At 35.5% G+C, this 15,909-nt stretch overlaps 1 protein-coding gene across 10 annotated transcripts in view; it reads left to right on the top strand.

Annotated features, from left to right (window-relative positions):
* SESTD1 (SEC14 and spectrin domain containing 1) overlaps positions 1-15,909 on the top strand; it is a 158,352-nt gene that overhangs the window by 58,146 nt on the left and 84,297 nt on the right. For 7 of the 10 annotated variants that reach the window (XR_013518855.1, XR_013518856.1, XM_035304431.3 and 4 more), the window contains 3 exons: positions 3,358-3,466; positions 10,513-10,603; positions 15,108-15,221. Coding sequence is in view for 8 of the 10 variants with exons in the window: in XM_035304431.3 (XP_035160322.1) it covers positions 3,358-3,466; positions 10,513-10,603; positions 15,108-15,221 (314 nt within the window). In the remaining 2 variants the exon portion in view is untranslated. The remainder of the gene's footprint in view (positions 1-3,357; positions 3,467-10,512; positions 10,604-15,107; positions 15,222-15,909) is intronic. The other 3 variants (XM_078327327.1, XM_078327328.1, XM_078327329.1) reach the window with 1 other exon arrangement.

Raw genomic sequence — 15,909 nt, 5'->3', positions numbered from 1 at the left:
AGCTCTTGCTAGGACTTCTAGTACTATATTGAATACGAGTGGTGAGAGTAGGTATCCTAGTTTTGTTCCAATTCTTAAGGGGAATACTTCTAGAGTTTGCCTGTTCAACATGATGTTGGCTGTGGGTTTGTCTATAGATAGCTTTTATTGTTTTGAGCTGTGTTTTTTCGGTGCATAGGTTCTTAAGGGTTTTTTATTATGAAAGGATGTTGGATTTTATGGATGGCTTTTTCTGCATCTATTGAGATGATCATATGGTTTTTGTTTTTAATTCTCTTTATGTGGTGAATCACGTGTATTGATTTGTGCCTGTTAAACCAATCTTGCATCACAGGAATAAAGCTTACTTGAATGTGGTGAATTAACTTTTTGATGTGCTGCCAGATTCCATTTACTAGTATTTCCTTGAGGATTTTTACATCTGTTATCAGAGATATTAGCCTTTAGTTTTCTTTTTTGTTGTTGTTGTGACTTTACCAGGTTTTGGTGTCAGGATGATGTTGGCTTCACACAAGAAGGGATCCCTCCTCTTTTATTTTTTGGAATAATTTCAATAGGGTTGGTACCAGCTCTTCTCTGTGTGTCTGCTAGGATTTGGCTGTGAATCCATCTGGGTCAGGGCTTTTTTTGGTTGGTAGATTTTTAAATGACCAATTCAGTTTTATAACTCAATATTGGGCTGTTGAGGGCTTTAATTTCTTTATGATTCAATCTTGGGAGGGTCTGTGTTTCTAGGAATTTGTCCATTTCTCTAGAGTTTCTAGTTTCCATGCACAGAAGTCTTTTGTATTTCTGTGGGATCACTTGTAATGTCACCTTTGTCATTTCTAATTGTCCTTATTTGGATCTCCTCTCTTTTTTTCCTTTGTTAATCTAGCTAGTGGTCTATTGAGTCTGTTGATCTTGTTTATCATTTTAAACTTTGGTTTCATTAGTCTTAGTGGGAGCAGTGGCATGGTACATTGGGTGTAGTGATCTTCTGGAGTTTGGATCTTTGAGTAAATTTCTACGTGCTTTAGCATACATACCGTAGCTCTGCCAATTCAGAGTTATTTGGACTGTATTATCTTGCTTTCTCTGTGTTATTCTCCTTTATGTCTCTTCCTAACTGCCTTGATAATACTAATGTCGTTTTTTTCAAAGTATGTTGTGTATCTGTGTAAATTGACATGTTTTCCTAGTATATATTATAAATGACAAAATAATTGAATTCCACTAATATTATCGTTTTCTTAGTTAATGTGTTTTCTTCTCTCTTAATAATTCTTCCCTCATTGTTTGATATATATGTGTTCTCCATTCTTCTCTGATATGAATGATGTAAATATTCTTTTTATTAATTTGTAGCTTTGTGCGTTTTCTTTTTTTTATTTTATACCTAGAAAGCTTTGGGTATTTTCTACAAGTTTAGCAGTATACCTTTTTATAAGTAGAAGTGGTATAAAAGAATACGCATTTAAATTTGTGTTAGATTTTGTGGATTGAAACTCCAAGAAGATTATTTCAATTTCTATTTTTCCCAATGGCGTATGAAAATGCCTGTGTTCTCACACTCTTTTCAGTAGTGAACATTAGTATTCTCTTATAATCTTTACCATGACATTTTTGCATCTTGCGACACTTGTCTCTGTGTAGCATTTCACCCTTTTGACCATAACTGTCTTGAAAGTCTTTTTCCTATTGGCTTTCCACCCCTCCTGTACTTTTACACTGGTGATTATTTTATTGTCCCTGAATGAAAGCTGAAGGAATAGAGTTAAATACAGACCTGAATGTTAAATTTTTCTTCTAAAAACAATTCTTCAGTGAGTCAGGGTGCCATGGTCCAGGTGTGAGCCTCTTTTTGGGCTTGGGTTAATGCGTGGATAAAGCTTAGCAATTTTGAGGAGTAAATGAAAGACTCTTAGCCTATTCCTATTAACTTCCTTTCGTGACCATTGATTATTTAAGCCAGTAATTTTCAAGCGCTTTTAGTAGTAGAGAAAATCTTTCCAAACCAACAGAGTCATTCAGGGAATGCAATTTGAAAACCACTTGTGTTAATTCTTTTTTTTTTTTTTTTTTGAAAAATGAAACATATTCTGAACAAAAAATATGCAGTTGAAGTCACTGATTGATTAGTAAGTTGAATCATCTCCAGTGAATATTTGTTGACATTAAACAAAATGGTTGGATAGCAGTAATCATTGACCTAATGGAGTACAGAAGTTCATAGGTTATGAATTGCATTTGTGTCACTAATATGAGTCTTTTTCTTCACACCTTTCAGTTTTTAGTGATAGATGTCTGTTGATCATTTGGAATTGTTTCTTTCAGTATTTGCTGCTTTTTAAGATTCTAAAATGACCTCAAATGTCAGTTTGGTCAGAAGATGGGCTTCAATATGAAAATCAAACATGTAAAAAACTTTCAAAGACACGGTGTGGGAATAAATGTATTTAAAAGTTACATTATTAACACTTATGGCACACTGAAGGGGACTTGAATGTACATGAAGTATAACTGTATTCTACTGCCTTGATTTGAGGCTGCAATATCCAGGTCCCATGCACTCCTCTCAGCTGGGCAAGGATTTATCTTTATTGTCTTATGAACAGTATATACCTGTCTGATCTTTGTGAGTTAACTCAGATCATTCCTCATCACAGAATACTCCTTTGACTTGGCTTACAAATTCTACCCATTTTTCTTTCTTTCTTTCTTCCTTTTCTTTTTCTTCCTTCCCTTTTCCCTTTTCCTTTTCCTTTCCTTCTTCCCTCCCCGCTCCTCCCCTTCTCTCCCCTCCCCTCCCCTCCTCTCCCCTCCTCCTGAGTCTTGGGCCTATAGGCACGCCAGTATGCCAAACTCCATTTTTATCAAGCCTTAACTTTTTAATGAAACTTTTCACATTTACTGCAGCTCTTAATCATTTTCTAAATCCCTTTTTATAATATTTTATAATATATCTTATACAATATAACAAACTGTCACGTGTCTTATGACTTAAATCTTTTCTTCCTAGGTTGATTGGAAATTTATTTCATTTTACTTGCAAATACTTATTGTTCTGGGCATGCAAGAGGTGTTTAACGAATTGATTACATTAAGAAGCAGACTAAATGGAAGAAATTTAAATAAAGTGATATTTACTGTGTTTGGGTGAAGATTTCGTGGGTGAATTTTTTCCTTTTATTTTTTTCTAAATTTTCTATAATTCTCCTATATTATCATAAACATTTACAATCTATAAGTAGCCATTAGATATTTTCCAAATTATGTATTAAACGTATTGTTTTAGTAAGATTGGATTCAAATATTTATTATTCAGATTATGCCTTAATATGTATTACATGTTAAATTGAAATCTTTTTTTAATAGGAGGAAAGGACAGACGGAGTGGCCTCATTTTGACAATTCCATTATGCCTCGAGCAGACAAATATGGATGAGCTGAGTGTCACCTTAGACTACCTACTCAGCATTCCAAGGTGACTCTAAAGGTGTCTTTTCTTAAACCTCAGTATGTTTTCACTTAGTTGCTCATGATTCCTTCTATTGTTGAAGTATACTTTGCTATCCTATCTGCTTATTCACAGCGAAGTTATACTTATAGATTCTAAACTCAATGACTTATAACATCATTGAAGATAAAATGCTTATTTATGCTCTTGATGAATTTAGTGATACACAGATTTCCAAAATGCATGTATTGTCAACTTTTTAGGAACATAGGAACTAAGCATTTATATCATGTAACTTTAGAAAAATTAGAGAATTTAATCAGTAGAAGGCATATTTATTTAGGTAAGTTATTTCACTATATTGATATAAATATGTCTGCAGGTTTTAATGTATTGAGGGAATAAAGACTATTAGGAGTTAATTTTTGTTTTAAAAATGTTAAAAAGGTTTGTTTATATTTTAATCCAAGGTCCTTGAATTTTAATTTTCACATTTCTTTAGTGGAGACAAAACTTAAACCTCCTTATTTTCCTGAGCCTACCCATCATTTCAACAACAAAAATAAAGCTTACTCCCCATCTGCTTCTCTCATAATTGGTACTGGGTACAACTGTGACTGCATGTTAGTCATCTGGAAATTTTTTTCAAAATTCTAATGTCAGGGGGTTCACTTCCAGAGATTCTGATCCATTTGTTCTTGGGAAGCCTGCTGATAAGAATTTGTAAGAAGTCTTTTAAGCTTCCTATGTATTTCTAATGTATAACCAGATTTGTAAACCACAGCAATTATGCATGTGAATGAGGGCAGGTTTCTGCGTGTGTGTGTTTGTACAGTGTAGAGGTAGAAAAGGAACAAGACTATCTCATATACTACTCTTAAGTTCTTGCTAGTGAATTTTAAACATTTTAGAGTAAACAGTTCTTCATATGTCTTTCTTATATTTGCATTTTATTGACATACTAGCTTTTTTCCATTTAAACCACCTTGCAGAGTATGGGGTTAAAACAACTGATTTTAATCACACCTGCATCCAATAGTGTTCTATAATTTAATGATTCTGTTGCTGTTTATTTTTTTAATATTGTGGAAATAGAGGTCTTCATGTGAACATTTTCAATTTTTTCACTTTCTGGGGGTGAAAATTATCAGAACCTGTACTCAGTGCATTAGTATTGAATAATCTTGCTGATCCCCTGAGCTGTGGATTGCTAACCTATTCACCATTAGATAACAAACTGCTTTTTAGGTAACCGTGACTAGCCAGACATAGCTTACAAATTATGAAAAGATTGTTCATAGATAGATTCATAGAAGGTTAAATATGCAAACTACCAACTGAACCAACTGCCTTATTTTGTAGTTGAGGAAATTGAAACTCAGAGGTAATGGTTACTTGCCCAAGATCACACAACTGGTGAGTCACAGAGCTGGAATGAGCGTCTACAATTCCTGACACCAATTCAGAGCCTTTTTGTACTTCAAATGAATAGAGTTCAGTTTAGTTGAATCTCATGTAAAGTCCAGATCTGAGGTTCAGATGAAAAGCAAAAATTACTAATTGTCAGAGTTACTCGTGAAAAATGCCTGAGGGTGGATCAGAGACTGTGTTATCTTTCCATGAACATGTTAGGTTTTCCTTCAACATTGGAGCCTCTTATTTGTACTGAATTCCAGAAGTCATAGTTGGCTTGTGATTAGGTTTATTTTAAGAAAATGCGTGTTCGTATATACTGGGATCACATTTAATTCAACAGGATGCTCTCCTTGTCAGAGGCACTGGGTAACTGAGGCAGGCTAAAGGACCAGCACATTCATTCACAACTCCAGGCTCATGTTCACCCTGGCATAGACAAGCAGGAAGTACAGTGGCAGGCAAAATAGCCTATACCATTTAAATCTTCTCTCTCTTTGTCATATAAATGTATGCATGATGTTCCTCCAGTGTAAATGATGAATCAGTTTCTGCATATCTGCACGTACCTGCCAACTAGCAGAGAAGGTGTAAGTTGAAGCAAGATGAAAGAACTCTAGCAAAGCAAAATAGATACCTGGATACTTTGTTTTCTTAATTGTTTTGCAAAAGTTTGGCCTTCTCAAATATTCATTAAAACTCTATCTTGCTTTCTTGGATCAGCTTCCCATAATTTTGGCATTAACAAACGTGGCTGTCAGCTTTTTATCAGTACTTGCCATTTTCTTAGAGAGCTAAGGTGCTTTTGATCTCTCCATTGTGGTGCTAGAGAGCAGCTAACTAGATGTGTGCTCTTAAAACCAATGTTTTTCATTCAGAATTTCCACCACTCAGAAGTGCTTTTAAAATGTAACCCTCCCAACATTTTATTAAAATGCTCATATATACAAAATAGGTTAAGGAATTGTACAGTGAACACCCATATGTCCATCACTTAGAAAATCTAAAACTAACATTATACTTTATCACATTATCTCCCATGTTTCACCTCTCTTTTTGTCCTAGGAATGTTTTTAAATTACCCTGCCAGATCAGGCCCAGCATGTGTCTAGAAAGGTTTTTTCATTTCTAGTATGTCTACATTCTTGTGTGTCCTGCTTTTGTCTTCCAGTATTCAGCTGTTCATGTTTAACTCCTTCCAGCTGTGAACTGCAGACATCTCCAGCAGTATAGCTAGCTAATGCAGCCTCTTCCTAATAGATGTCCAAAATTGATTTTTTTGTGCAATGACTATCTTAACGTTTTAAATATAACTTTTTAAAATTTATGCAAAAATAAAAAGAAATAACTCCATTTCTTACTTAGACTTTATGCTTATTTTTAATGGTCGCAGGGACAAGGTGTGATATATAGCTGTTTTAAATGGGTAACCTAGCTCAGTTGAGAATGGAGGCATTTCTTGACTCTTTGCTACATAGGTTGGCCCTAAGTTTGTTCTGTGTTTCAGATACTGAGTATACAGTATTTTGGATATTCATGAGTGCTATGAAAACAAAGCATGGAAAGAGTCAGCAGAGTGATAGAGTGGTGATACTTTACAAAATAAGATGATATTTTACCAGAGATGATTAAAAGGAGGGACAGACTCTGCAGAATCTAATCGAAGATCATTGAAGACAGTGAGCATTGAATGCAAAGGCCCTGAGGCAGGAGCAGGCTTAACATGTTTTGAGAACATCAAGGAGGCTAGTGTGGCTGGAGCAGTTTGAGAGAGGAACACAGTGCTAAGAGGGCAGTCAGAGAGTCAGCAGTAAGGTCATGGAAGACCACGTAGGCCATGGTAAGGGCTTCAATTCTGAATGAGATGGAAAGCCATTGTCATGTCTGACTGAAGAGTGATGTGATGTGATGTGATGTGCTGTGAGTTAATCTAACATTATTAAAGGCCCTCCATATTTACAGTATAGTGCTAGAAGCTGCCAAGACATTTGTAAGATAACATTCTTGCTTTTTGGAAGCATATTATCTAATGAAGATGAATTATAAACAATTATAAAAAAAAGGCTTAAGTGGAATTAGTGCCATTATGTGAGTATCAGCAGAGCTCTACGAGTGGAAGAGAAGAAGCCTTTAGTTGCAATAGAAGAAAGGAGTCCAGAGCTGCAGGATATTGGTCCCAGGAAATTCACTAACATTCTCTTCTGTGTCAAAAGTTAGTGGACTGTTTAGACAGCCTCATCTCTGTATACCTATTTTAACTCAGCTACATAACCCTTGAAAGGCTTAGCCAGAGGAGGAACTAGGAGACTAGGTCTTAGATTTTTTTTTGTTACTGTTCTTAAAATATAGTTATAAACCTGCTAACAGTGGGTATAGGAATTTATTATTAATGGCACTTCAGGTCCTACAACAGGCCCTATATAAAGTGTATAACATGCTTCTAAATTAACTATGTTGTTAAAAGCAGTTTAAGCCATCATTCCACTTACAGGGATGAAGTAAAAAACAAAACTCTTTCCTTTCAAGTACTTGAAAGGCCACTTGGTCTGGCAACTTTGAAATAGTTATCTTTGGATTCTGTGTATTTTCATTATCTAGCTTAGTAAAATGTGAGAAAATGATAGGGTTAAGTGTGTTTCTAAGTACTCTGAAAGATAAATTTAGAGTATTTTATTCCTTTAAGATCACTACAGATGGTATTTGCAAGCTTCATTGCTTTCTTAGTATTAATGTACAGCTTAATTTATAGTATGCTTTGAAATATAAATATACTGCTTTTATAAAATGTATTTAACAAAATGGCTGTGTAACCTGAAACTCGGGGACACAGGTGCCAATGTTGAGAAAGTACCACGTTATGAGAATGGCACATTTCTCTTGGTGGGCCCTCTCCTGGATAGCTGTGTCTTAGCTCTCCTTCCTGCAAATTTGCATAAAAGGCATTGGTAGAATCTCTGCATTGTTGCAGCTTCTCCAGACCACTCAACAGCCAGCTACCCTGCCTAGCTGATCTCTTTTGGGCTTGTATCCTCTCCTAAGTCATGGCAGTCTTCTTAGATGTCTTGTTACAAGGTGGAGAATTTCAGGAATCTCCTCATTACCTGACTTCACAGATAGTAACTAGATAAAAGGTTTGCTTTTTTCCTACAAGTCTTTTATTTTTAAAAAGATGGAGATGGAGTCAGCCGGATGTGGTGGCTCATGCCTGTAATCCTAACACTTTGGGAGGCCAGGGTGAGCAGATCACTAGGTCAGGAGTTTGAGACCAGCCTGGCTAACATGGTGAAACCTTGTCTCTACTAAAAACACAAAAATTAGCCGGGCATGGTGGTGTGTGCCTGTAATCCCAGCTACTTGGGAGGCTGAGGCAGGAGAATTGCTTGAACCCAGGAGGCGGAGGTTGCAGTGAGCCAAGATCACACCCCAGAACTCCGGCCCGGGTGACAGAGCAAGACTCTGTCTTGGAAAAAAAAAAAATAGAGATGGAGTCTTGCTGTGTTGCTTGGACTGGTCTCAAACTCCTGGGCTCAAGTCATCATCTTGCCTTAGTCTCCCAAAATACTGGGATTAGAGATGTGAACCACCTTACCTGGTCCTTTCTGCAAGTCTTTTATTTTCTTTTGCTAACCCACAAGTGATCACTATATTGCCTTACCTTTAATTTTTCCCAAAGAATGTTTAGTGGATCCTTTATTTGTGTAAATCAAAAAATAGAGTACTTGGCCAGGTGTGGTGGCTCATGCCTGTAATCCCAGCACTTTGGGAGGCCGAGGAGGGCAGATCATGAGGTCAAGAGATTGAGACTCTCCTGGCTAACATGGTGAAACCCTGTCTCTACTAAAAATACAGAAATTAGCCGGATGTGGTGGCGTGTGCTTGTAGTCCCAGCTACTTGGGAGGCTGAGGCAGGAGAATTGCTTGAACCTGGGAGGCGAGGTTGTAGTGAGCCGAGATCACGCCACTGCACTCCAGCCTGGCACCTGGCAACAGAGAGAGAGAGACTGTCTCAAAAAAAAGAGTACTTAAAGTGTTTTATTGAGATATAATCCACATATCATAAAAATCATCCTTTTAAAGTATACAATTTGGTGATTTTTAGTATATTCACAGGTTGTGCATCCATTATGCTATCTAATATCAGAGCATTTTTATCAGCCCAAAATACATTGGCAGTCACTCTCCATTCTCCCTTCCTAATGCTTGTCAACCACGAATCTACTTTCTGTCTCTTGATTTGCCTATTCTGGACATTTCATATAAATGGAATAATACAAAGTGTGTCCTTTTGTGTCTGGCTTCCTTTAGTTACCATAATGTTTTCAAGATTTAGCCATGTTGTAGCATCTGTCAGTACTTCATTCTTTTTTTATGGCTGAATAATGTCTCATTGTTTGGTTATACTATGTTATTTTTCTGTTCATCAGTTGGTGGACATTTGGATTGTTTTTACTCTTTAGCTATTATGAATTATTCTGCTATGAATATTTACTTGCAGGTTTTTGTGTGAATATATGCGTCACTTTGTCTTACCTCTTGAATACTCTTGTTTACTTTGGAAGCTCAGCTTCTGTCCTTGCCTGTTCCCATTCTAAACTTTTAGCAATATCATCACTAGAACAGGACATGACTTCTCCAGGAACCTTCTTGGAACTAGTGTGCATGCTTGGAGGGAGAAGAGAAGGACTAGTAAAGTCCCCTGAACTGCTGGTGGATTTAAATCCCAGGAAAAGGTCTATGGTTTATTTTTTCTATAAAGTATATAATTGGGAACAGTTTGGATGGGGAAAGTTTTCACAATCAAAATCTTGCTCTGGTAAGCAAAGTTGTAGTTCCATTTTCTGTATTGGAAGGAGGGCATTTGAGATCCTCACATTAAGTTGGTAAGTAAAACAGTCATAATAACAATGCATATGTAGTTTTGGCCTTGAGAATGGAATTTTTTCCTCCAGAAGCAGTTGTGTTTTATTAGGTTAGACTTCTGGGAAGTGTTTTGTTAATGCTTGAATCACCCAATATGATATAGGAACAACACATTTTCCAACACTGAAGATAATATTCTGCTGGTCAAGTGACTGAGAATGCAAAAGTGAGAGCAGAAGTGGATTTGACATGGTCCGTTCAAGCTTTTTAATCAGCAAGTTCTACCTCATCTCGTTAAATTTCTCCAGAAGAGTTCTAAGAAGCCCATTACTGTGGTTTATTAATAACTTTCTTTATTTTTTATCTGTATTGAACTATCACTTCACAAATCTTAAACTTCTGGCAGGAAGGCGAGACAAGAAATATATAACACCCTTGGCGATTAATGACTTACTTCACTGTGATCCCATTTTACAGATGAAGAAATTGAGAGGCTAGTAGTAGTGTTTTAATGTTGCTTTAATGTCCTCACTTTTAAGCTGTTGGCTTTTATGTTTTTAGAATAATTTTCTTGCCACCGTAGTTTGTAAATTGTGAACACTTCCTAAAATGAGAAAAATAAATTGCTTGAGAAAAGGAAAGGATATTCTGAAGAATTTTATTTATTGACAATGTAAACTAAACCAAATGAGATTAATTCTACTCCATACGCAATTAACTTTTAAACTTTCTTTGTTTAGAATTATGAAGAACAAAATCTGGAGCTTGTTTCAATGCTCTGTAATTTCGTTTTGTTTCAGTGAGAAGTGTAAGGCTAGAGGATTTACCGTCATTGTGGATGGCAGGAAATCACAGTGGAACGTGGTGAAAACAGTAGTTGTAATGCTACAGGTAAATTTGGTTTTGTCCATCAGGAAGTGGTTTTTATTTTACAACAACAGATCCTGGTTAAAATGGCAAATGCATTTAATTTACTGGAGTATACCTGGTGTCCTAGCAGTGACTGAGTTCTAAAAATGCACTTACCACTATTGGATTGTTCAAATTTGACTCCTTAGGTTTGAATTTAAGCAGTAAAATAAATCTCAACTCTAGTCTGATAGGTTTGTAAATGAAAATAATATGTCATGTTTAAGTAATTTAAAAAAGGAGGCCAGTGATTTTAAAAGTGTGAGCACTGAAATTATGAGACTTACCTGGGAGCTTTTACATGCTCTGGTGTCTGTATCATTCTCCCTTCTGCATCCCAATCTGAAACTATAGGTAAGTGGTAGGATTGGGTAAGTCCAGTTCGAAGAAACTTCTCAGGTGATTCTGGCATGTTTTTTCTCTTCTAGTCCCCTATTTCCTACATAAAGCATCAGGATTCATGATGATCTTATTATTTATTTATAGCCCAGAAGAAACTTACTTAACAACTGTGTCCTCAGGGACTTCATCCCCTCATAAATTAACATTTAATAGACATCTACGATTACAAACTTTTCGAGATCCAATGCCAGTCTTCTGCTTTATATTTCCTCATGTTTCTCACAGAATGTTTCTGTTATCCCTGGCATGTAGTGTAGGCATCCAGTAGATGTTTGTTGATTTATTTTAAGGGTGTTGAAGATATGGTTTGAAAAGGAAAAATAAAACATTTGAGTGATGTAGGGGGCAGATTGCTCTCATGCACCTGACCTTCTGTGGCAACAGACATTATGGCCTGCAAAGCTTAAAATACTTATTATCTGGACCTTTTGGAAAGAATGTATTGACTCCAGGTTTAGAGCATATGAAACAGTGTAGTAGAACTTTAGAGTCAGACACAGGTCGTTTCTGTTCAACTCAATGACTTTTGAGAACTTCTAGCGAGGTAAAATTTGAATTATCTAATTTAAGTTAAAGAAAGTAAAGACGGCCTTTCTCACAGAGACTCTTGACTTACATATAGCTCAAAAATGAAGTAAGTACAATGAGAGTAGTTAATGGCAGGCCAGTCTGGGTGAAACATAATTTGGCACTAACATGGGATCATTCACTTAAGTGGGTATTAGTGATAGTGAAAGAAAGATCAAGAATTTTAAATGAATTTGACAAATAATTTGTAGCTGCTTTAGGGTTCTGTGGAAAGGAATATAATTTTAAAATTTAAGTTATTGGGAAATATAAGTTGGCACTAACATGGGATCATTCACTTAAGTGGGTATTAGTGATAGTGAAAGAAAGATCAAGAATTTTAAATGAATTTGACAATTTATAGCTGCTTTAGGGTTCTGTGGAAAGGAATATAATTTTAAAATTTAAGTTATAACGAAGGAGAATGGTCCTTAATGTTTTATCATTTATTTAGGTTAATTGGGAAAAAGGGATTCAAGGGATAGGAACAAAGTGGTAATTTTAGGTTGTAGTTCTAGTTTTCGTGCTTATCATGGTTCTAGTACTGTGCTAAGCTTGGTATGTAAATGATCTCATTTAATTTTGGCCCTACAACCTTACAGAGAAGGTCAGGAGGCTCAAGGATTTTATAAATAACTTAAAATTGGAGCTTAGCATAGACTAAGTAAGCACCAGGCCTTGACTTTATCCATTTTAAAGTGTATATTTACCAGTGGCATGCATCTGAGGTGGTCTCTGAATTTTCTACCCAGTTGTTTCACTCTTTTTAAATGTTTAGCTTAAACTTTTCATCATTAGAACCCCCTACCCAACCCCCCTTTTTTAAGTTGGGAACTGACTTTGTCACTCAGCCTGGAGTGCAGTAGCATGGCTCACTGCAGCCTCCAATTCCTCGGCTCAGGCAGCCCTCCTCCCTCAGCCTCCTGAGTAGTTGAGACTGGAGGTGAGCACCACCACACCTGGCTAAATTTTTTTTATTTTGTAGAGACTATATCGCTCTGGCTGGTCTCAAACTCCTGAGCTCAGGTGATCCTTCTCCTTCAGCCTCCCAAATCACTGGGATTACAGGCTAGAATCATTCTTTGTGTTAGAAAGGACATATCCTCTGGAGCATTAGTTTTTAAGAGAACACAAATTGGTATCCTAAAATAACTTTTTCTTTGAAAACAAAAATAGTGTTTCCAGCACTTTTATATTTCAAACCTTGAGAATTAACTCTTCTCTGTGAAAGTTGTTAAAATAACTATTAGGTAAGAAATCCATTAATTATGACCTTGTGTTCTTCCTTTCATCCTGTTATTCAACTGTGTCACAGATGAGCTGTTTGGGACTTGCTGTTTGAACTGGACTTTGATCAATGGCAGTTTTGAAGAACAATCAATGGATGATTTAATCCCCTCTTGCGATTTCTTTTCTGATAGGTATTTTAACAACTTTTGGATTTATTAATAGTTAACATTTTCAGAAGTTGCAATGGCCTCTTTACTCCTAGTCAGACAGTTTCTACATATGAAATCATTCATTGCTTTCATCTCGGAAGGTACTGGGATCAGTCGTTTGAGACCCCACAGTGTCTATAACTAGTATTCTCTAAAATAAGGGGCTTGGTTTCTCCTGTTTCTCACAGCTTTCATATTCAATGATTTTGAAATAATTATCTTCTACAAGGTAGTATGTGAATAAAGCCCAATTCTATCTTATATTTCCTAGCCCCTCTGATAAAAGTTTTGATACTGTTGAATTTATTTTACTTACCTTAGTCATAATTCACTTGTTGCAGTAGATGCTAGATTTATGATGTGTGCATGTTTACCTCTAAAGATTTTCTATTTTTCCCTGAATAATAGTAATAGTAATTATCATAATTATTCAGTGCTGCCATTTATGGTTAGAACGAAGGTTGGGCTCTTGAGTTTATAAAGTTTTATTGGAACTCAGCTATGCCTATTCATTTGTATATTGTGTGTGGCTGCTTTCCTGCTATCCTGATAGAACTGAGTAGTGGCGACAGAGACATTATGGCCTGCAAAGCCTAAAATACTTATAATCTGGACTTTCAGAAAGAACGTGTTGACCCAGGTTCAGAGCATGTGAAATAGTGTAGTAGAACTTTAGAGTCAGATAGAGGTAGTTTCTGTTCAGCTCAGTGACTTTTCAACTCTGTTATCTTAGACAAGTGACTTTATTTCTCTGAAGCTCAAATTAGTCTTCTGTAAAATTAAGAGAATGAGATCCACTTGTTAGTGAGGATTCACTTATTCAACAAGTATTTATAGCATGTATTCTATTATATATTTCAGATATTTTGTTGTAAACACTGGAAATAGAGGGATGACAGGATAGATAAGGTACCCGCCTTTGGGAAGCTTATATTCTACTTGAAGAGTTAGACAATAAGTAGTTAAGCAAATTAAAGTAAGTAATGTAACAGCCCATGCTGATAAATGCTATGAAGATAAATACAGCAGTAAAAGAGACTGAATCAGATGATGCCACTATAGATAGGGTGGACAGGGAAGGCCTCTCTGAAGAGGGAATATTTGAACAGAATCTTAAATAAACTGAGGGAGCACTCCTAGGTATAAGGCAAAGGGCATTCCTGTTAGAGAAAATAGCATGGACAAAGACCTGAAGTAGAACAGACTTTTCATGTTGCAGGAACAATGAGGTTAGCGTGGCTGTTGTGGAAGAGTGAGCTAGGAGGGGAAAGTGTTAAGATGAGATCAGAAAGGCCAACAGGGGCCTGAGCTTGGAGTGCCTTGTAGGTCTTAGTAAGAGGTTTGAATTTCATTCAGAGTACAAGAAAAAGTCAAACAAGGAGGCCTGTTACAATGATATTTCAGAAAGCTGGATAGTTTGGCGTGTTAACAATGTGGGCAGTAGAACTTGTTGGATTTAAGATACATTTTAAAGTTAGACTCTGTGGGACTTGATAAAATATATGTGAAATATATTAAATCAATAAGTGTTCATTTCAGTTCATTAGGTAGTATAAATAATCATATCAAGTAAATGTGAAATTGTATTTGTCAAAGATTAGCTCTTTATCCTCCTCTTCAAGTTAATAATCATCTAAAATCTTGGCCTCATTGTACATTGACTGATAAAACACTTTCTTTGGTGAGAAATTTGATTTTACGTCTTTTGAAGAAATTCTCCAAGGTGATTGTGTTAGAAAAAAATTTTTATATTGTAGAAAAAACAAATTTAAGAATTTCTCAACTAAAAGTTAACTCTTACGGTTTAATATAAACTATAAGAGATACAATAAAACAAAAAGTGATTCACATGTACAATTATGCTGCATTGTTTATTTGAAGTGTTTTCTAAATCAGCTTGTCTTTCAAGTACTTCTTTATTGACATGTATGTTTTGAAGTTTAGAGAATTTCTTCTCTATTATTTTAATTCTTTTCCAAAAGTCTCTTATGTAGCTTAATCTTGACTGGCAATTTATAAATTCAGTAAATTATTCATTTTACATGTGTAATTTTTAATTATTTTTCTGTATTTTATAGAATGTTGTTCCAGCTGAGGTGTCCCTTGTTTGTGTGGTAAAGCCAGATGAATTCTGGGATAAGAAAGTAACACATTTTTGTTTTTGGAAAGAAAAGGATAGACTTGGCTTTGAGGTAAATGTAATCTCTTTTTCTAAAGTGTGTTATATCTTTAAAAATGGTACTTTTTTTTTGAGTGAGAAAAATATTCAACAAACAGGTACAAGCAGACATACATATCAAAATAGCATGTGTTTGAACATATATATACATGCAAATCTTTACTAAGTGCAGAAATACATACAAAGGCAGATTTTCATTTTGGATCTTGCACACACATTCTTAGCAAAAGTGAAATAACAATAAAACATCTCAGTCAGTGCCTACAAAGTGAAAGTTTCAGTGGTAGGTTCTTGGGGAATGTTTTATTAGGAAAGGATAAGTATTATAGTCACAGAAGGAAGAATGAGAGTAAAGGAGAAACGAGTTTTTAATCTTTTTATGAGTTAAATTTGAGACTAAAGAAAACCTGCACAAATGTTTTATTAAAGACTATATGGTAAATACTCTTCAAACTTGTTGAACCATGGTATGTGCTAGTTAATACAGTATTGTGGTTTAGTTACTTAATTTGTCTTGTCTTGACTTCTCTAACGTATATAAAATGAATGAGGAAAGTAATATTTATGTAGGGCTTTATTATTTTAAAAAATTCATGTTTTTTATTGCCTTTCAACAGACTTGGCAAGTTTGAAATGCTTGTGCAGGGTAATGATCCTTTTTTTCCCCTTCTTTTTTATAGTTCTTTTTAATTCTTGTTCCC

Source organism: Callithrix jacchus, chromosome 6, assembly GCF_049354715.1.
Source record: "Callithrix jacchus isolate 240 chromosome 6, calJac240_pri, whole genome shotgun sequence".
In the NCBI taxonomy this organism is placed as follows: Eukaryota; Metazoa; Chordata; class Mammalia; order Primates; family Cebidae; genus Callithrix; species Callithrix jacchus.
The sequence above is the reverse complement of the archived record's forward strand: the minus strand, read 5'-3'. Positions and strand labels throughout refer to the sequence as shown.